The following is a 22,045-nucleotide window of genomic DNA, read 5'->3' on the forward strand; positions in this document are numbered from 1 at the left end:
AAGAAAATAAAAGAGAGAAGAGGAAATATAAGAAAAGAAATAAAAGAGAGAAGAGAGAAAAGAGAAAAGAGAAGAGAAAAGGCAAGACAGAAAAGAAGAAACTGTGAAACTCTGCCTAGACCCTAAACAGAGGGAAGAACCTGAGCAACACTCCCCGGGTTTTGGGGGGACTGCGGGGCACCGGCGGCGGCCGCAGCTCCGCGGCAGGGATGCCCGGCGCCCCGGGCCGGCCCCGCGGTGCTCCGCAGGCGCGCACGGCGGCGCAGTGCCCTGCCTTCCCCTTCCCTTCTCCGCGCAGCGCCCGCGGAGCAGGTCGCGGCCACGGGATTAGAGCTCTGCTCTATTTAAGCAGCCTAATTATCGCCGTGCGGGGGGAAAGTTGCCTGGGTTTATCGCCCGGATTTCTCCCATCGCCGGCCGCTACCGGGTTCGTTCCCTTTTCAATCACAACAAGCTAATCGTTGTGGAATTGCGATTATTATTTTATATAAAAAATAATAAAATAAAAAAATATATATTTTTTTTTTAGGGAATGAAATGGGCCCCCGCCCGCCCCAGCCCCGTCTGGCCTGGGCCGTGCCGCCCGGCTCCCCTCCCGCCCAGCAACAGTGTGCGGCAGCACGGGGCGGCGATGCGGGAAAGTTGGGCGGCGTGGCGGGGAGCCGCGCTCTCTTTTGTCCCCCTGAATCTCCAAAATAAAATCGGACCAAAAAGCAGGCCCGGGGTGGGGTGGGGGGGTGTCGGCGCCCGCGGGATGCCGCCGTGCCCGGGGCTGCTCTTACCACGTAGGAAGTGAAGGCGGCGGCGGCGGCGGCGGCCGGGTCGGTGCCGTACTGGAGGTGGGAGTTGTAACCCGGGGAAGGGGCGGTAAAGGCGGTAGATCCGGCATAAGGGGAAAAAGCGGAGCCCGAAGAAGATCTCCCAAGTTCATCGGTCCGGGGTCCGGAGATCACGCTGGTGCTGTATGCCGGGCAGGAGTAGAGAGCCAAGGACGCTGACGGCTGGTACAAGTAACCCTGAGGATACGACATGGCCAGGCGCACACATATACCCGGGAGCCCAAGGCGCCGGGAGGGAGCCGCCGCGCTGCCGGGCTGGGGCCGCTGCGGCCGGGGCTTCGCGGGCGCCTCTCCGCCCTCGCCAGCTGGGCAGCGGCGGCACCTTGCTCTGCGCCGGGGCTGCTGCTCCGCGCTCGCCTGCAGCCTGGCACCGCTTCCTCCTTTTTCTCCCCCTCCTCGCTTCCCTCTCTCTCTCTCTCTCTCTCTTTTTTTTTTTTTTTTTTTTTTTTTTTTTCTTCCCCTCGCTCCCTCTCTCCCCCTTGCACCGGGGGGCTTTTTTCTCCCCCCCCCCCCCCTTCCTCCTCGCTCTCGCTTTCCGAAGGGTCCTGCCAAGATGCTAAGTTGGAAATTGCAGCTCCTGACGCTTTCTGCGCGGCCCGGCGAGGCTCCTCCTTCGCGGGGTGTTGTCAGTGGAAGGACTGGCAGGACCCCGCTGGGCTGCCGCGGCCGGGCCCAACCAGCGGGAGGGCTCCGCGCTTCCCTCGGCCCTCCCCAGCGCTCAGAGGCTCAAGTGCGCCGGCTCCTGGATTGCAGTCACCTCCGAACCATTTAAGATCAGCTCCAACTTTCTGCATGTGCTAAATACCGTGCGGAGCCGCGCTGCGCCGGAATGCAAGCCAATCAGTATATGAAAAAAAAAATAGATATTTAATAAGATTTATTAGCCGCCCGGCTCCCCCTCTGCGCAGCCACCCCTCCTCTTGCTCTCTGCCCCCTGCCCCTCCCTCCACTAAATCACCGGAGGTGGAATATACCGGGGGGTGTGCGGGGTGCGCGGTGGTGTTAGTTTTTCTGTGCCAAACAAAACCCGCGGTTTTCGGCGGGGGAGCTCTGCGCCGCAGCCCGAGCCGGTCGCGCCGTCGGGGCCGGAGCTGTTGCGGCGGCTGTGGGAGCGGAGCTGCGGCGGGGGGAGCGCGGCCAGGAGCGGGCAGGGGGGGCTCGGGGGGCCCGGAGCGGGGCGGGTGGGATTTCGTCTTTCCCAGAGCCGGACCCGGGAGAAAGGGAATGCGGAGGGGGAGCGGTGGGGGCGGAGGTGGGTCTGCAGAAATCGTTCAGGACGAGGGTTTGCCCGCGGATCTGAAGGGTACCCCGGGAATCCTCCCCCTCCCCGGCTCATAAAAGGGTCGAGGCGAAAGCAGATTAAAACCATATGAACCGGGATAAATCCCCGCCGATCAGGAGATGTAATCTCTTTTGATTCCACCAGATATATTTCCCAACAGGAACAGATCCCGATTTATTCCCTTCTCGGGGGTTTTTTGGGGCTTTTTTTTTTGTATTTTTTTTTTTTCCTGGCGGCTGAGGCGAGGCGCTGCCCCCCTCGGCCGCGGACCCTGCCCTCCGCTGCGGCTCCGCGCCCGCGGCCACCCGGGACCCGCCGTGCCTTTCCCGAGGCGGGGGGCGATTTCATTAGTTTTTATCTTATTTTTCTAATCTAGTAACTTTTTGAGCTCCCCGACCCCAATTCCTTTCGCCGCCGGCCGCAGCGGGACGGACGCGACGAGGCGGGGTGTGGGGCAGGAGCTCCCCGGGTCGCCGAGGAGGCGACACCGCCCCCGCCCCGCTCCCTCCCTCCCCATCTCGGTCCCTCCCTCCCTCCGGAGCTCCGTCCCGGCGGCCACAGCCCCCCAGCCAAACGGCGGGGCACTGGCTGAGCCCTCCCGCGCAGCCCGGCTGCGGGGCCGCGGGCGGCGGCGCCTCGGCGGGAAGGGTCGCCGGGGGGGACGCAGACTTTTCGGGGGGTGTGTGGGGGGTGTCACGGCAGAGCCGGAGGCGGCGGGGCAGGCGCGACCCGCACTACACTACCCAGCAGGCCTCGGCCCCGCCGCCCCTCCCGGCACTTGATTGGCTGCCCGCCCGCCGGCCGCGGGTCCGCCTCTCCTGCCATTGGCCTGGGGATCTGTCCCTCAGCGCGGCGAGGCGGGGGTGTGGAGGGGTGGCGGCACGCGGCGCGGTTGCTGGGGAGTCCGGAGGCGGCGCTGACAGGACGGCGCGCGGAGGCGCTGCGGGCCGTGGGCGGCCGCCGCCCGGCCCGGCCCGGCCGTGGCGGCTGCGGGTCGGGACGGCTCGCTCCCGGTCTGAGGCCGGCCGCCGGCCGCCGAGGTGAGGAACCGGGGCGGCAGCGTCACCGTCGCTCCGCCGCCGCGGCCGGCCGCCGGGGCCTCAGGGCGGCGCTGCCCCCGCCGCGCTGGGGCGCCCCCTGCCGGGCGGGCCTCGGCGCTGCCCTGGCGGACCTCGCTGCCGGGCGCGCGCTCCTGGGGAGGCGGCGGCGCTGGGCCCGATGGCGGCCGCGCCCCCGGGGCCGGGGTCTGCCCGGGCCGGGCCGGCGTCTGTCCGTGCCGAGGTCTGTCTGTCCGTGCCGGACCGGGGTCTGCCCGTGCCGGTGTCTGCCCGCGCCGGTGTCCGCCCGGACCGGGCCGTGCCGTGCCGTGCCGTGCCGTGCCGTGCCGTGCCGTGCCGGAGGGTGCTGCCGCGCCGGGCCCTGCGGTAAGGCGGCGATGGCGGGAGCGGCGTACGGAAGCCCGGCGAGGCGAGGTGGGTCTCGGCACCTCCTCGGCGCTGCTGTCGAGCAGAGCTTTGCCTGGCGATTCCCTCCTTTGGCATATTTTTCCTTTTTTAATATATATATATATATATATTTAACGTGGAAGCGTATGGTGTTTTCTCTCTTTAAAATCCACGTGGGTTCTGCCCCCGGTAACCGGGAAGGGTCTGACACCGGGTCGCACGCTCTCTTACATGCTCATTCCACACAGGTGTGCACTTTCATCAGTTTTCAGCTGCACGGTGTCACTGATGTTTGTCCCTGGGTTAATTTTAGCTCTTGCTCTGAAGCACCGCACCTCTTTTTCCACTCAAAAGCGCTCCTTTCATAAACCTCTGACAATACCCCTTGTTCGAGGAGTGAGCTATCATCTGGTAAAGGTTTATACATTTAACATTCATTTTATATGTAAGTAGACTAAGTAACCGCTTTTCCTTGGCCATTTCCTTGTAGGGAGAAGCAGAAGTTTTAACCATCTTTCCTTGGCATCTGACTTTTTTGCGAAGGAGGTAAGGTTAATGTCATGTAAAATTACCTTCTTTATTTCTGATGTTCTAGTAATCTTGCTTCTGTAGACGTGCGTTTTGGAAACTGGTGAGTTCGTGCATGCTTTCATGCATTGCAACGTAATACCGGAGTTGATTAATAAACGGTAGCGATAGGACTCTTATGCCATCAGGATTGTAAGTGTCTATCAAACTGACATTCTTACTATAATATGCCACTATTATATTCTTTGCAGTTTTAAAGGAACTGTAGATAATTCTTCAAGATATTGAAACATTTAGTTTATAGTTCTATTGCTGTGGTTGTCACCTTCACTTTCTATCAAATTTGAGGCTCATTTCTTAAGGATGTCTCTATTTTCTGCTTTATTTGCACATTGATAGCTCTACTGAATGACTAGTCACAGCAACTTTTTCCTCCAATAGAAGCATATTAAAATGTGAAAGCCTAAAACTAATCTGCTTTGCAAGACTTTTCAGCCCTTTGATTAAAGCGAAGTGAGAAGTTTGTTTCAAGACTCTTGTTTATGTAGTTCTATCAGTTCTGTTAACAAATGTGGGGCTTGAGGATATGTTTGCGGTTCCCTTCAGTTTTACTGAAGGTACGTACATTTGGAGGTAGGGATAAGTTCTTGGTATCAGGTGTTTGCTTTATAGCTGCCAATGAAATGATACAAGTGCAAGTTGATATTAAAATTCTGTACTTTATATATTTTTGTCATAATTTTTTGGGAGCTAAACCGTTAATGCCATAGCAGAAACATTTACCATTCAATTCTTAATGATGGGTAGGATTTACAGGCTGGCTGTGCACTCTTCACTGTATTTAAATTAAGGCTTGTGAATTTAAATTCAGCTTGTATAAATAAATAATTAAAGTCACTATTTTTATAGCCATCAGTCTGATGGGCTGATCCTGTAAAGCTGTTTAAAATGGTCTTTGCTTACTTTAGTACTTGGACTCCTACAGGGTTTTTGACGTGAAGCGAACTTGGATTTGAGATGCCTGCACAAAATGTGGTGACACAAAATGTAGCAATATTTGAACTTGCATATTTGTTTTTCTACACTGGTTTCATTTGCATAATTTCATTTAGGGTGTGCAAACATATGTGGTATGGCATAAAATAGATTAATAAATTAGTGCATGAACATGTAATGGGGATCAGCTGTGAATATTTTCTTTCCAGGAGGAAAAAAAGAGGTAGAGTGGTTGTGAAAATAACAGCAAACTATGCTGTGAAAGTACAGCCATTGGTAGGCTCTAATGTAAGTGGTTTGGTTGCAGGTGGCTTGTAGTGGATGGAGTTAAACTTGGGTGTCTTGGATATGATGCACCTTAATTTAATTACTTTAATAGCTACTTTCTGTTGAAACTTTAAAATCTAACGATCCTGCTTTTATTGCAGTCTTTAAAGATCTAATCGTTCTTGTGTGTGTCTGAGATGTAAAACTTAGTGCAAGGAGAGGCAACAGATTGGTTCCGTCATATGATTTTGTTGGGGTTTTTTGAGAGTACTTAAAAGATTATGATGGATAATGCTGTCTTGCCAAAGAATGCCGACACAGGTGTTCATCATTATCTTAATTAAGATCCTGAGAAAATGTCATCTTTCGGCATGAATTATGAAGGGAGATGCATTAGGAGATCATTTCAACTTTTTTTTTTTTTCTTTTAACAGTAGTAGATGAGAAGGAGGCTGTTCTCTCAAAACCTTTTTGATATTTCTTTACCAATATAGCTGGCCTTAGACACTTACAGAATAATTTGTTTCTCCACTTCAATTTGTGAATATACTACCAAGAGATCTGTATGTGATGTTAAAGGGAGTCCACTTTAAAAAATTCAACCAAGCAAAAATAATCACAGTGATTAAAAAATACTTTCCCAGATACTCTGTTCTGTTTAAAGCTGTCCCAATAAACAAAATACTAAGACTCGGATGGCAGTGGAAGTTGCTGTTGGAAACATCTGCTATGAGGTGTTTTATACAGTGTATTTAAAAGTATTAACAACCCATACTAATAACAGAGCAAAGTAAATTTATCTTTTCAATTAATCATGAAGAGAAAAAAATTTCCTTTTTCACCCTTGCACTACCATGGAAGTAAAACTAATTAGCGTGCAAAGGGGAGGGAGGGGCTCGTGTTTTTCTGTGTTGAATCAATATATTATTATGCTGAGCAAGAGCTAAAACAATGCCTCTAAAATATTGACTGAAGCATCGGCAGTAAAACTTAAGGGCGCTTTCCTGCAGATACCACTTGTGCGTGTTGCTGCTGGCTTCCCTGAGACGAAGTGCTGGGAGTTACAGGGTCAGTAAGTGCAGTGGAAGTGCCGGTGTTTGGTGGCTCTTAGCCCAGGTGAATCGTCTCAAGAAGAGCTCTGCCAGACACTCTTAACTTCTCTGTTGTTTCTTCTGCCTGCTCTGACTTTGCCCAAGACTCACCTTGTTAGCGCCGTGTGTTTGCAGTCTGAGACCGAGGCGTAAACTCGCAAACACCTAGAATAACTCTTCATTTCAGTGTCTAGCTGTTGGGTTGCTGGGATAAACTTTTTTTTTTTTTTTTTTTTTAAATGCAAGCCTTTCTACGTAAAATCACTTTTTGTCTGCTAAAGGAAACCTGATTATCAATCTCGGTCCTTTTTTAAATTGCATCAGCAAACCTGTTTAGCATGTGGAGTAAAACCATACACAGAAGTGCAGCTGGCAAGACTTTTAAGCTTGTAGTTACCGTATTGAACATGTAACTCCAAAGATCTTGACAGTATCATGGGAGAACCTGAAACTGTATTTCAGTTCCCTTGAAGTTTCCTGTAATTAACTTAAATGGCCCGATTTGCTTGAATTTGTTGGCATAATATGGATTAAGTTAAGAATGTCTTTAGGGTTTATTTTGCTTACAGTTCCATGGGCATATGCAGAAAATACTTTCTTAAAGGTTGACTTTAGTGGAAAAAATGAAAAACTGCTCTCTTTCATGTCTAAACAAGTTTTTCACTTAGAGCAAGCCACATCTACGGTTAGTTGGCTCCTTTCTGTGAGAGGATCACCTCTGCGGGAAGGATGGCTGTGGCTCCCTGGGCCCTTTTATGGGACACTCGTGTGCCTGTAGCTTTCTGTACAGTGGCGAATTCCCTTTCGACCGCAGGTGCTGCAGCATGGTGGGAGCTCCTGTAGCTGGAATCTGGCCTCCAGTGTTAGAGGTGGGTGATTTTTAATAGCACTGCTGTGTTCAAAAGGGTTTGTGTTTTATCTGCTTTACTTATATATATTTGCAGTCCTCATGACTGGTATTTGTGAGAGCTCGTCATTACCTTTCTGAGGAGAAATGTAACGCCAGGTAGCCTTTCTAGCCTTACACCCAAAGAGTTCTTTTCAACAGTTCGTAATTTCTGATTGTTAGTAATATTAAACTTTTTAGTTTCTGTTCCTTAATGTGGATAATGCAGGTGCGGATGATTCTTGAAGCTGTTTTCTGCAGATTAGAGTGAATGTATTCGTAGAGCCAGAATATTCCTTTTTTTTTTTTAAGAGAGATCACTGTTTGAGGAAAAAGGCAAGCTGGCCAGACCTTTTAAGGTGAATGTGGATCATCATGACAGAGTTTACTATACTAATACACTTGTGAGTAATCAGTCTCCTGCTCTTCCCAAAGGAAATGCGCCTTTCTGAGCTTTTTTTTGTTTCTTCAACAGGGTGAAAACTAGCTTTTTCTTTTCATAAGTACATCTTTTTCACAGAATTTCTCAGCATTTCTATCACAGATCAAGAATCCAGCATTTACCTCTGAAATATTCTCTGCTGACATCTACAGAACTTTTCATGCCCTTCAGATTTAATTTTGTATAGAATAATGCATGGTATAATATGTTGGTCCTCTGTTTTCAATTAAGCTGTATTAGGTAACTATGCTCTTCTTTCATATCCCGTAGCAAAGTATCAATATCCAGATGGCAGTGTGCTGGGATAAAATAGCTACAGGCTTGGCTGCTACTGTAAAGCCAAGAACTAACATTTTAGCCTGTGTGATAAATAAAAGTGAGGTTGCGACTCTTGGCGTATTGGAGTTGCACTAAATAATGCTACAGTGCTGTTTATTACTGGTTTCATTGGATAATATGCAGCTATAAAACGTGCTTGAAGCTTTTATTAAGAATACTCTGTCATTATATAAAGGTGCCTACAACTTCTTTATGATATTGACGGTGTAAGAATTACTTTGTGTGGACTGCCTGGCTGTTGTCTAGGGAGGACCTTGCCCTCTCCCAGCTTGTGTAGGCGTTCGGTCCCATGAGTGTCTTTTGGGAAGAGGACAGCTCTGTAGAGCCTAGGTTTTAAAAGTTATTTTTAAGGTATTTTTTGCTCTTTGCTTTTTCTTAAGTTTATTTCAGAATTTAATTTATTGCTTCAGTTAAAATTCAGCTGTTATTCTCTGTGGTATAAACTGTGCTACTGTGTCGTTAAGTAAAACTTAAACTGAGGTCACCCAGATAGTTGCCTGAGAGGTGGCTGCAGAGTGACTGGGGCTTTTATACTGGCTGAGAAGGTGGTGGGAAGACTTGGTAGTAGGGAAGGGAGTAGGTGTCTTGAATTGTTCTCACGCAGTTTGTGGCACATCTTGTGACTTAGATTTGTTCATGTGACCTCTGTGCCTCTGTTTACCTAACTGGAATCATCTGTTTTTCTCAGAAATGTTCAGATTTAAATTGGTGACCATACTCATATAATTTATTAGACTGTTGTGCTTTTGAGCAAAAGCAAGTTATTAATGCTATTACTAATTCATTAGATAAATGCTATTACATTTCCATATTCCATGGATCTTGGATACCCATAGGCACCTGTTTGTGGTGCCCCTCTTGGAAAACACGGAATTGAACACTGTCCAGTGGGATGTGGTACCAACATGGTGTCTGTGGGATTTAACAAACATGGTAGATCAACGGGTGAGGAAACCCTTGCATTGCTCAGTCTGTAATCCTTGTTTGTAAGCGCAACCTGCTGTCTAAATTAGTTACAAATACCAACTTTTTGTTCCATTTCCCCATTCTCCATATGTCCATTTTTTGTCTTTATAGAATGCACTGAAGAGCAGAAGTAGTGAGGTCCGTGATGGGAAGGTGAATCCAGCAGTCCATCCCATGTTCTATCCACCTGAGTACGGGAAGAGACCTCATACAAAGCTGGAATGCATGTGGGCTTGCAGCTCTTTTAAACCACTTTAAGTCCTATTCAGAGTTAATGGTAAGTAATGTGTTTTGTGTATGTTATAATTCATTAAGGCATTACAGTAGTGGCACTTTTCCATTGTGGTACTGGCTTCTGTCTCTAACAAAATGCAGAATTAATGTTTCCAGATATATCAGCTTTAGTCCTGTTTTTGTTAAGAAAATCATGTGGTGCAGATGACAAGCATTATAAGAAGTATGCTTTTTTTTTTTTTTTTCTTTTTTGTCTTCTCCAGATGAGCTCAGTGAGACTGCTCTAAGCAATGCTGAAGAAGGAAAGAACAGAGTTGGAAGGCAGGAGCTCTTTCAAAGCAGGATTCTTCTTCTTTTTGTAACACCCAAACATGAAGACTTTATAAACTTCATGAGGTAGAGTATTGATAATAGTGTAATATTGCATGATGTAATATTGCACTGCTTTATTGTTCAGTGATTATGTGGATCTGCATTAAATAAATGAACATATACTAGTAGCTTAAATGAACATTATGAATGAGAGCAGTAAATGGAGAAGGTGGGTGCTAGAGGAAGTGCTACTAGCTTTTTTTAAGCCAGTGTTTTTCATTTTTTTCCATCTCTTTCCATAACCTATAGTTCTTTTGTTTGTTGAGAAAGATGGAATGAAGAAAAATAACCTTTTCATTCAAGAAATTAAAGCTAGTTCAACTTCTTAGCCAGGAAGACCTCACAGTCCTCTTAGCTGTTACAGCATCTTAATGCTTTGTATAGCAAAAAATAGCACTCGTAGTGCTGACCCGTGACCTCTCCATAAGCACCTGTAGTGCTGCAGCACGTGCTGCTCACTCTTCTCGGGGCTTCCCTTGTCTGGGGGCGGTTGCGAAATGTCCACTGTAGTGCGGCCCTCTGTGACCGTTTGCATCCAAGGATGGAATTTGCAAGTCTTCTTCTGTCTGGAACTAGTGGGAGCTCCCTCCCGGGTCCAATAGTTCTCAAATATTGCAAGAAAAGATCTGACAGTGTTGTCTGGGAAATGTGATTGGCTTAATTATTGACATGTATTAAGTGCCTTGCGGCACTCTTCCACGCAGAGGGGAAGAGTCGTTGCCTTCCATTTTTACAAACAGGAGAACTGGCATGTGGGAAGAATGGATCTCTTCTATCTTCTGTGATTCTTGACCCACATAATTAGATGACTGTCATGAGAAATAGCAACTTGGCTCAGGGGAATGGCAGTGGGGAAGGATGCCGACACGTTCGGTATTGCACACTCCTCCCTCCCAGAATGGCTTAATGTAGTAAGCAGGGTCTTCCCTCAGTGGGTGTCCATTGGCCAGTGAGGAGATTTAAAAGGGCTGATGAGCCCGAGGCTGTCTCTGTACCGGATAGCTTCATTATAGATCTCATTCAGGGAAAAAGTGAGGTACTGCAACTCATTTCTAGGAGCTACTCTTGTTTTTAGCAATTACTCACCCTCTTCCTCCTCCTGCTCCCTTTCACAACAGCGTGGCCTTTTCCCAGGGTAAGCTGATTCACTTCATGGCTGCTCTTTGCAGTTTTCATGCACTTAGCCTCTAAGGCAGTAACTGTTTCTTCTGGGCTAAGACTTTAGTTTCCTTTTTTTTAATAGTTTATTTTGCAAAGAAAGAGAATCTGTCCAGCTGCTACAAACAATAGTGGTTTTGATGTGTATCAATAGTTAGAGATGTGTGTTTTCCATGTAGAAGATAAAAAGACTTAAAGCCTGCTTTAAAGGAAGGCAAACCTTGGAGAGGTTTACTTAAATGTACAATATGCCCTATTCTTTCATTTTTAAAAACAGTATTAAGGGATTTTTTTATTTTTTTTTTTTCCAAGAGAAGAGAAAATAATTTCATCTTTCTGATTGCATTTTTTTTTCTTAGTCTCACAGTTGTCAGATAAATATTCAGAAATATGAGTTGGTAAGGTTAATGTGATTAAAATGAATATGTGATAACAGGCTCTGCGCATTAAAGATTAAGAGCTCAAATTATAGACTCCAGAGTGAAACACTCCATGAGCATTTGCGAATTTTGTTTGTGCAAGGAATGCAGGCTTAGGCCCCCGGTTGCAGTTGCACAACAATTTCATCCTGTCTGCTGCTTTTTTGTTGTGACTGATCTGCACAGAAGTCTCTCGAACACTGTATAGTGTCAGGGTGAAAATGTAGTCTGGGGTGAGGTGAAGGAAGAAATGAGGAAATAATTTCAGTCCAAGCATTAGTGTTACTCTATAAAAATAGATTAGTTTTACACAAATGATTCACATTTACAGAGATTAGTTTATAGCATTTTGACTGCACAGTAGTTAATTCTTTATGTATAAATTGATCCTTTATACAAATGTAATTCCATATACAACAGTTAATCTCTTTGAGTATGAGATGAAAATATATTATCATTTAATTTATGTGGGTTATGACTTTCTTTCCCCTGTACTCTGCAGTGGTTACCTACACTAAAGTATGGTAGGTGTGTGCTTAATGAAAATTAGATGTGAAATGTAATATGTGGAGGACAAAGAAGCATTGAAATCCTTATTGCTCTTAAAAAGACAAAGGTACCTCAGACAATTCTCCTTTCTTAATCTCTTGAGAATTCAATGCATTATTCTGCTGTGAGCAATTTGGAGTGAATGAAATTTTAAATATTTTTAGAAATAGGATTAGTACCAGATATTATTGCTCACCTTTTGTGAAGCCTAGTTGTGTTTTAAAATGCTTTCCATTTTGGGAGGCTAATTTATAGACCATCTTCCACAGAGGGGGAAAAAAAAAAAAAGTGTCTTGGATTTACCTGGAGGGACAAGCCTAACTGTTATACCTGTGAAATTTGCTAATGTTGCAACCATTTAAATGAAATGTTTGTTTACATAACATCAATGGCATTTCTCCTCCTCTTCCTTGCGGTTTTGTCCAACTAGATGTTATGAGTGGCAGTTGCAGTGACTGCTAAGTGTTTAAATGATGACACCATTATGTGAAGTGATTTTGAAATGAGAGATTCCAGCCAAGAATTACATCTGCTCTCATCTCCTTCAAATCATACTCTCTGGCTGTGCAGATTATGATTGATTTGTTTGTGACAGATTGCAGGAAACAGTCATTGATTTTTCAATATTTTACCTTAAAATTATTTACAGTTGTAACCAAGGGGAGGTATTTCCATGGGCTGTCAGCCCCTGAAAGACTGGGATAATATTCCCTGCTCCCTGACAAGACAAATTACCCGTAATGAGTGCAGTAGCTGAAGGGTATACTTTTATTTTAAAATATGTCAATAACCCCAGTGACTAAACGAATATTGATTCAGCATAATGAAGCCTGAGTAATGTGAAAATGAGCTCTTCAAGGAGCATGGTAAAGACTTTCTTTTTAGCTTGTAGCAAGAAGCTTTTCATTCTTTACTGTTAGGTAGTTGAAATGTGCAGCCTTAAACAAGTCATCCTTAAACAGTAGTAATATGTGGAATAACGTAACAAAAGAACTCATTTTTTTTTCTGGTTTTGGGTTTTGTTCCCTCCCCCTCCAAATTCTTGTTCTTCAACACATTTCAGTAGATCAGATGTTTAAAGAGAAAAATGCGAGTTATCCAGGGCAGAGATAGAATTACTATTGGTGTTAATGCCTTTTGCAATAATATTCTTCAGCCAGCCTAATGGCATTTTTAAAGTGGATTCTGCATATATGGGCATGGAAATGTATCTAAATAAACTGTAGATTTAATTTCATATTATTGACTTCTTGGACATATTGATGTGTGTTCTATGTGATCGGTCTAATATTCTTGTCCTTTAACAATTTAGAATAGATGGTTTATGAGAACCTAGATATACTGTGTTATAAAACTTAGTTACCGTAGTGCACATTTTTCTTTCCAGTGTCTTGTAACACTGCATGTTTCTTACCAAATGAGAATTTTCAAGGAGTAATTCATTTAAATTACAGTAATTTATGCAGTGGCATAGGTATGGTGTGGAAAAACATCTACTAGATTAATACGGATGAACTTCAATTGTTCAGGGTAAGGATTAGATTAAAGACCATGTTGGGGTACAACGTTTTTTAACATTAAAAATATTGAACGCTAAAAAAACCCTCTCATCAGAAAGGATCAATTTGTCATTTGTATTCAGGAGCATTGTGCAAACCTGGGAAGGCTCTGCAAAAGCACTGAGTAGAAATAGCTGTGTAATCCAGATATACGCAAAAAGATACTTTCTTCAGGTGGTGTTTGTGTATAATGTGTCAATTATGAAATAATGTCATAGCCAGAAGCATTTAGTGAGCATGTTTGGGCACGAAGATGACTTTCCTTATTTTCTGAGGACTGACTTCAATTGCGTCCCACTAGCTTGTGAAAATCTTCAGAAGGATGTTTTCCTGTCAGCACACAGGTGATTTTTGCAAATGTCATTCCTTTAGCACAGCTATAAAGTATTTCAGGAGGCACTAGAGAACCTGTGGCATTGAGAGTTAAATGGCAACCCTGGAATGTGAGAGATATTCCTGTTTTAATTTGTTTATCTTACAAAAAAAAATGTTATGTGTTGTACATTTGAGTGGGTTACAACTGTAAAGAATTGTAGTTTTGAGTGGGCTTGTGTGTAACACCTAGAGAATGGTTAATGGTGAGGGAGGAATAATCTCAAGTATATAGCAGTGACAACAGGAGAATTGGGGGCTCTTAGAAATTCAGGTTCAAATGGTAACATTGAACTACTCGGTGGTATTTTACACACCCAAGTTCTCTGCCTGTTCTCATTGTTTCTCGACCTTTTGTTTCTTTGGCCAACAGCAGGAGATGGGAAAGGAAGGTCCTCTTTCGGTAGCTTTCCCACAGTAGTGAGGAAGAGAGAGACTCTTCAGGGCTGGGTGCCAGTTCCGATGCAAACTGAAGGGCAAATAAATGTTTGCTTTAACTACATCTCCTTTTTCCTGAATAACAATGCATGAGCTCGGTGGTACCAAGCTGAACAAAAGCAGATGCTGCTGGAGGTACTGCTGACAGCTAAACCAAAGTGGGCTCTGCTTGCAAACCACTGTCTTGTTTCACTTGCAGGGCAGGTAACACCTCTTGCATTGCTACCTTTCCCAAAGATATGTTTGCTTATTAAATACCCGCCTGCCTGGCATTCTGGTTCAGGCCTGACTTGCCTGCACGGCACGAATAGCAAATGGTGCATTCTCGGCTGCGGGAAGCTGACAAATGGCTTGCAAGCTTTGTGGGTGATACTGGAGATTTCTGGTGATGATACCTTGGAAGCTCTTGTTATTCACACATCTCCTAGAGTTAGAACTGCTACAATTGCTACTCCACTTTCAGGTGACTGTGGAGGAGAAAAAAACAAAACAAAACGAACAACAATCCCAAGTCATTAATCAGTTAAAAATTCTTGTGGCATTTGGGATCTCCTAGGAGCAGAGCATAAGCTCGACTGCTGTTCAGTTAGCTAAACGTAAAAGCAGAAAACACTGTGAAATGAAGGTCATGGGTAAGAACAGAGTAATCCGCTTCGTGGAGGAGAAGAGGCTGCTGGTAAATCATGAAGGGCTAATATTTAGGGGGTTGTATGTCCCTCGACACTTGGAGACTTGCCACTTTTGACTCATATCAGTTCCTTCTGGGCCTGACATGAAGACAGTGTCTCAGTATGTTCTCGTAGTAGGAAGCTGGTGCAATATTAATGGTGTGGGTGTTTTTGTGTAACAGAACAGATCTCTATACCTATTTAACTGTCAGATTCCACTATGAATAAGGTGGCAAGCAAAACCAATGGTTGATTTTTAATTTTTTTTTTGTTTTACTTTTTCCTATTTATTCCTCCTCTATGTTCTCTGCTTTGCAGATAAACTATGAACTTGTTTTAGTTAATGGAAGGGCTGTGGGTGGAGGGCAGGACGTGTAAATGTAGGTAATGGAAATCATGCTTGCTGGCTGAGCTTTCCTCCCCTCAATTTGTTTGTTTGAAATCTAAGAACTAATATGTGATGGAACCAGAATCAGAGCAGTCTGTAAGTGGGCAGACAGCACTATGTGAATTTGCTAATCTAAATGTCATGGTTAGTTGAAACCAGTTCTTTCTGCCCTAAACTAAACATGTTGAAATTGTTGTTTCTTTTTGTTTTAATTTATGAACAAACAATTGCTTTTATCAAAAGCAATTCCACGTATGCAGAATACTCACATTTTTTTGGAATGACCGTATTGTATACTAAAAGGATTCACTAACTTGAGTGCCAGTACTATTGCAGAGTCTTTGGTATGGTGGTATGTATTTTACGGTTAGAGGAGGGTAACCCTACAAAAATATGAGGAGGATCCAAGATGCTTTGAGAGTCTTGCCTAACTGCAGTGGTTAAAAAGGCATGGCTGACTTAATGCGTGAGTGTTGAAAACTGTGTCTGGAATTATGGAAACAGGTTGAGAAACACAAGTTGAATTGATTGTTGATTATTTTCCTTTGTAAATACTGGGAAAAGATGTGTTATGCTCTGCAGTGGCCTTTAAGGAGGGTCCAGAGTGTCCTTTGTTACGTTTTGTTAACTTATCTTTTAATATGAAGTGTCATTCCCAAAATGAAGTAATGTCCTTGGGCTGGTGGCAACAGCTGGAGTTGCAGAACTCATAAATAATTCAGAGAGGGATAAAGGGTAGGGGATTTTTTTTTTTTTTGTCATTTGAATCTTTATTATGTGCACACATTTCATTTTAGATATGGCATCATTTGAATTCATTCGGTATGATGATTGCACTGACCTGTCAGATTTATTTTGATGTCCCTTCGAAGGACCATATGCTCTGTCCTCGGCATGAAAAAGGATGCGAGTTGCTAACCAAAAAGGCAGCTATGTTCCTGTAGGGATGAAGGTCCTCGTTTCCTGTTGTCACATCAGTAGATGCACAGCTGCAGTACAGTTGAAGAAAGCGTAGTCGCTACGTCAGCGCGGTGACTAAATGGCAGTGTAGTCTAGGGAAAGGTGGAAGAAAGGGCAAAGCCTGTTTGCGTCAAGGTGTTGTATGGCACTAAAAAGTGAGCTGTCGCTGAGGCCAGTTGGTGTGAGGAACCTGGCATGTGGGGGATGGAAAAGATTAAAGCCAGCTAGAAATCTGCCAAGGTGGAGGTGTGCCATGGTAGCTTTAATGTGGGAATACATTTAATTACTCTGTATGTTGGAAGTGGGGTTGCCATGCACACAGCCTTCCAGGGATGCATGGGGGTTATGCAAGGCCCAGGTCTTTTTCTTTGACCAATCTGTGCTCCCCTTTCCTCTTAAAGAAGCTGCTTGCTTAGCCAAACAAAATCTTGGACAATGTTTTTTAGGGAAAACATGCAGTTGTAGTTTCCCTCTTTGTTAATCTGTTTTAACTGTTGCATGTGGTCTTTCACCTGTTTCAGTGGTATGTATCTGTGGGCAAGTGGTATATTTGGCAGAAGTTACAGAGAAATCTACTGGTTTCAAGTTCAACCTTGTACCATAAGTAATGAACTGCACGATAATGAATAATGTTTGATTCTTACTGGCTAATGCACTGGCTGGTATTAACAATTCATAGTTGGTGAGATAACGGGGCCCTGTTAATGTTACCTTTGTATGCACTATTAATGTGACAGGATGGAACCACTACAATATTTTCATGGTGTAAGGTGTAATTGCAGAAGTGAGTGGTGATTTGTATGAAGTAGATGGTCCATTGTGCTCATGCCAGTGGCAGAAAGAAGACAATTAAGTGCAGGTTAATAAAATACAATAACTAGAAGCTGTGAATGTGAATGATAACTGTATGCAAAATTGTTTCTTTTCTAGATCCTGCCATCAATGACTGAGCCTCCCTGAAATCTTATCAGTTACCGCTGAGATGAGAAGGATAACAGGAAGGAGGAGTGCTTAAGTGGGTTTAACGACAGTAAATTTCATCTATTTATCAAATGACAGGTTGTTTTTTCCTCAAAACTCGATTGTCGTGACAAGATGCTTTTGGAAGTCATCTTTGTAAAATAAAACTGACAATTTTTAGGCTACAAAGAGCTATTGTATCTTTCTATACAATGTTGTCATTATGGTAAACTGCTAGAAAGTCTTTATTTTTGAAGTAATTTAACTTGCATACTTCATTCATTTATTTGAATGTCTGTTGAATGCCATGTGAAAAGTTTCTTGCCAGAGTTCTTTTATTCAATGGAACAGTTATTCTTACAATGCTCAATTTATTATTGTCTAAATTACTGTTGCCTTAGCCCCTTGCAAAAATGTTTCTTTTTAGTAATCCTTAAACAAATAAGGAATGAATGAGGTTTTGTCCTCTCTGTGTTTTGATCGGCGTATTTTTCCTTTCAGTGAAAGCGTCTTCAGTTTTCAGAATGACACTATTACAAAGAAAGGTGCTTTGCTTTTTTTTTTTTTTTTCCCAATAGAAAATGTCTTTTGTGCAGTGATTTTTTAAATATGTACACTGCCAAGATGCAATTACTGGAAGGAGAGACAGAAGCTGTTGGGAATGTCATGTTATGCCAAATTAAGAATTATTAGCTCTTACTTTCTCTCCAATCTCTTTGACTAGAACTCGACCTACTGCATCTGGCTTATACTTTGACTCTAGTGGAACTAATGTGTCCTTGGAGTAGCATTTTAGAGTAACTTCAGATTCATGTTTTTTTCACAAGTCTGCTTTAAACTGCTGGGATTAACTTCAGAGAAGGCAACAGATACAGCCTCCTTTGTCAGCAGCTGTGCTGGTTAAAGAAGGCAGCTTCATGCACGCTTGCTTGCTCACTCTCTCCCAGAGGCTATTGCCCCTGCTAGGGAAGCAAACTGAACTGTTTCCCTGAGCACACCCAGGCTGATTTCAGCCAGAGTTAATCATGTTATCAAATATTAGTTAACTAGCACCCTGGGTCATTTTGAGGAACGGGCGGGGGATGCTTAGACCAGCTCTACGGCCGGTGTGGTCTGGGAGAGGTGCTGTGTTGACAAGAGGGTTGCTGAGGAGCTGGTGGTGGCACAGTCTTTTCAGCAGGTGCAGTTGACACCTTTAAGGTATGGTAAAAACTGGACATGTTAGGAAGCTGTGTAGTTCTGTCGTGTATAATATTCACAGTTCAGAGACCTACTGGATAATATAAAATAAACCTGTGCTCTTTGACTTCTTGTGCGTGCCAGTCTGAGTGGAGAGAGACGGTGTGAGTGTGCGTATGTGACAGGACACCTATTTCAGGAAGGTGTATCTGGTCCATGGTACAAATGTTTCCATTATCTGGAGAACACACTGTTGTGCTTTACTCATCAAAGAGGCTGCCTCAGCCAACACATGCCTCGAGAGATAGGTTTTTGACACGTGGTGCTCTGAGCTGCCTCCCCAAAGAGGGGGGAACACCTCCAGCAGGAGAGGCCACCCTGTCCACTGCAGCCTCGCTGGCGTTGCATGAGTAGATGCTGGAGTCTGGTGAGGCATCCAAGCTCTCAATGCTCCCTGTGCCGAAATCAGAACGGTACGGCTGATCTCTATTACTGGAAGGCATACTGAGCAAAACCAGTGCACTAAACAGCTCCTTCAACACTGACCCTCTTGCGAGAAGGCTGGGGAGTGTAGTTGCCATCCCGCAGCTGGCTTGAGTGTACAAAGAACAAGAGGCTTTCTGATCCATCCGAAACCTGAGCGCAGCAGCGCTGCTTGTGTCTCCTCTTGGGGCACTGCTGGATGAAAAGAACTCGGTTCAGTCACAAAAAGGACTGAACCTCCAGCTCCCCTGACATTGCATGCTGTATCTTTTAGCTGGCCCTGTGCTAAAGAATGAGGAAGCGTGCACCGGCCTCTCTTACGTGCCATATGTAAGGGAGGAAAATAACTTACTCTGTCTGCAAAGAAATTGGTGTGTAAGGGGAAGGTGCTGCTTTGCAGGCAAAGACCTGCCTCCCCTGGCTGCTTTATCCTCAGCAGCGTGACCTTATCACAGTGCTCTCAGACCGAAGCCCGCATCTGCTGCTCCCTGAACCATCGGTCTGAAAAATAGGGACATGAAGAGATGAGGCACGGCAGGTCTTAGGCTTCTAAAGAGATTTGGGAATGCACATAACCTAAGAGGTTGCTAATGTTTTAAAATTATATGTAAAAAAGAAGTAGCTATGATATGACAGTGTGTGAAACCTATTGCTTTTCTACCAGGTTTTGAGTTAACTTGGCTCTGCACTGCTGTATGTTGAGAAAGTGTTGGACTTCACTTGAACTCTTCCTTACCCTTGTTAGCCTGTACTTGCAGCGCGCTGCTTGGTGCGTGCATAGATTAAGGAGGCAAAGCGCCAACCACATCGTTTCCAAAATCCCCAGCTTGCCCCCGATCCGGTCTCTGCAACTCTGTGGTGAAGGCGGGTGCGGCTCCGGGTGCGAGGGCCGTGCCCTGGGCCGAGCACCGGAGCGATGCCCCGCCACCGAGGGGCTGTGAGATGCCTCCCCTGACCGTCAGCTAAGGGGAAGGGAGCTCCCACAGCTCTCTGAGTCGGCCCGTAATTCATATAATTCTTTTATGTTACTATAGACTATTGTAATACTGAGGTTAAAATACTTATTGAAATACTTGTGATTGCCTAATAATTTTTTTTTTGCCTGCTTAAGTGGTAATACATAGTTAAACCAGTATTGCAAAATAACATATGTCTTATGTAGAGCACTGTCATGGATATGTTATGCCAATGAGTAAAATTTTATGTCCAAGCACTTAAAATGATCAAATACTATAGTTAAGGCTGTCATACTGTTTATGTACTGCTAAAAAGAAAACAAAATACAATTTCAGAGCAGACAGATTTTTTTTTTATATATAAATAGCCCAAATAATAGGTTAATTTCAATTAGACTTCCTGACTTGTTGGTGATTGCTGCATTCAGTATGAATCTCTCAGGATTCCACACAGGATCATGTGTTTATTATGATAATTTCTATGATTTCTATGTGTGCTCTCCACAAATATGTTGGACAAAACATAGTTTACCTTTTTAACTGGTACCATACGGTTACTTTCTAACTCCTTTAACTTCAGTTCAAACTTGGTTGAATAAAATGGGCATTCCTGAACAATAATCTTTGCATCTGTGATATGACAGTTGATTTTATATGACTGATTTCATACTCCAGACAGAGCAAAACCTTTTCAAGGCAGTATGTGTTGACAATGTACAGAGATAAAAATCAGTTAATGAGAAAGATTAAGGTGCAAACTTTAAATAAGAGCAATGAATCATTAAGAAATTATTAGAAAGGGAATAGTGGAATTTGCATCTTTTGAATGAAGATTAAATGTCTTTATAGAGGTATATGCCTAAACAAACGGCTGGGTGGGGTAGAGGAATTCCTCTCAGGCTTTTGTGCCTTTTGCTACCCCTGGGGTCAGGCTGGGTCATTTTAGCCATCCTTTTGGCTTGGAAGGGAGGAAGGCATCTCGGTGTAACAAATATCTTCACAGCGTAGCAGCTTCCACTGAAAAGTTACTCAAAGTTACTTCTCTTTAAAAAGGGATCGGGGAGGGGGGGGCATCGCTTAACAACCACTTTGGCCAGGTTCCTGTCTCCCAACACCGTGCCTTTTTCAAAGATCCTCTTTCACCTGACTGCTTGGTTCTGCAGTGGGTTACGTTTCATTGGCTTCAGGTGGGTTTCTTTCGTTCATCCATCCTCCCCCCACACCAAATTAATCAAACAGCATGTGAACATTTTTTTTTTTTTTTAAGAGCAAATGTCTTCTACAAAGTATATACTTCTACCAAGTGTAATGTTGCCTTGCTGCTAGAAATAATTATTAGGTTTTAAATAATCTGACAGCATCCTGCTGTGTATAAATTAGGTTTGTTCTCTACTAAGATTAGCTAGCTGGCACCCAGTCACTAGGACGTTACAAAAAAATGATCGCAGGTTGATCGCATCCGGTTATCTGCCTTGTTTCTTTTTAATGAGCTTTTTGTTGCTGTGCTGTCACCAAGGTTGAAATAAATGTGTGGAAGTCGTACGGTTCCAAGTTCTCTACAGCCTGGGGAGATGACGTTGGCTCTCCTGTACCATGAAAAGACTTGGGGGCATAAGCATTTGGAGAAGGGGAGAGGTTGTCTGCACTGACAGTTCTGAATCTTCTGCACCTTTGGTTTTGGCTAATGGGATGTTTTCTGCTCTGTGGCAAGCAGTATGTTACCACCGAAGTCCAAAATGCCAGGTATAATTAGCTCATGTGTTTAAATGGGTGGTGTTATTTTTTTAACTTGTATGTACTAGCCTGTGTTCATGCAGAAATACATATTTTACCTGGGAAGAATGCTGTATGAATCAGAAAAAGCAGAACAATTACTTGAAGCTATGTGCTAGTGTTTAAGATTTTTAAATAACCATGAGGTCTTTATTTCTCTGTTTATGACTGATTAGGGTTAGAGTTTTAAAAGCTTAATGCTGACTATAAGTGCTTTGCAGTCAGTCACTGAGAATTATGGGCTTGGCAGGACTCACGTTTTTGTCCTTCAGTATATCCATTATTGTTAGATGCTGAGTAGTCATTACACATAGATGACTGATTTTTTGGGGTATTTTACATTTTTACATGTTCAGAAAAATACTCTGTTAAAGCAGCTGCTGGGTGAATGGAGTAATTAAAGAACTGTACTGCTTTTATTGAAGTTGACACATGCTGCACATTTCTTAAAACTCAGTATGTGAGCAGAATGTCCCCAGGATTTATGGAACTCAGA

The 22,045-nt window shown here is 44.1% G+C and overlaps 1 protein-coding gene and 1 long non-coding RNA gene across 3 annotated transcripts in view; one reads left to right on the forward strand and one right to left on the reverse strand.

The window, feature by feature from the left end:
* Window positions 1-1,151, reverse strand: part of IRX5 (iroquois homeobox 5) — a 35,673-nt gene extending 34,522 nt beyond the window's left edge. For both annotated transcript variants that reach the window (XM_042797829.1, XM_042797830.1), the window contains exon 1: window positions 783-1,151. In XM_042797829.1, coding sequence (XP_042653763.1) covers window positions 783-1,031 — 249 coding nt within the window. In that variant the 5' untranslated portion in view covers window positions 1,032-1,151. The remainder of the gene's footprint in view (window positions 1-782) is intronic.
* Window positions 1,152-3,004: 1,853 nt separating this feature from the next.
* Window positions 3,005-20,397, forward strand: LOC116962961. Its single transcript, XR_004407894.2, has 5 exons — window positions 3,005-3,161; window positions 4,057-4,112; window positions 9,193-9,358; window positions 9,579-9,711; window positions 17,129-20,397. It is a non-coding gene; the product is annotated as an uncharacterized LOC116962961 (long non-coding RNA).
* Window positions 20,398-22,045: the final 1,648 nt, after the last annotated feature.

The sequence above is a fragment of the Tyto alba genome, unplaced genomic scaffold, assembly GCF_018691265.1.
Source record: "Tyto alba isolate M040663 unplaced genomic scaffold, T.alba_DEE_v4.0 Super-Scaffold_26, whole genome shotgun sequence".
In the NCBI taxonomy this organism is placed as follows: domain Eukaryota; kingdom Metazoa; phylum Chordata; class Aves; order Strigiformes; family Tytonidae; genus Tyto; species Tyto alba.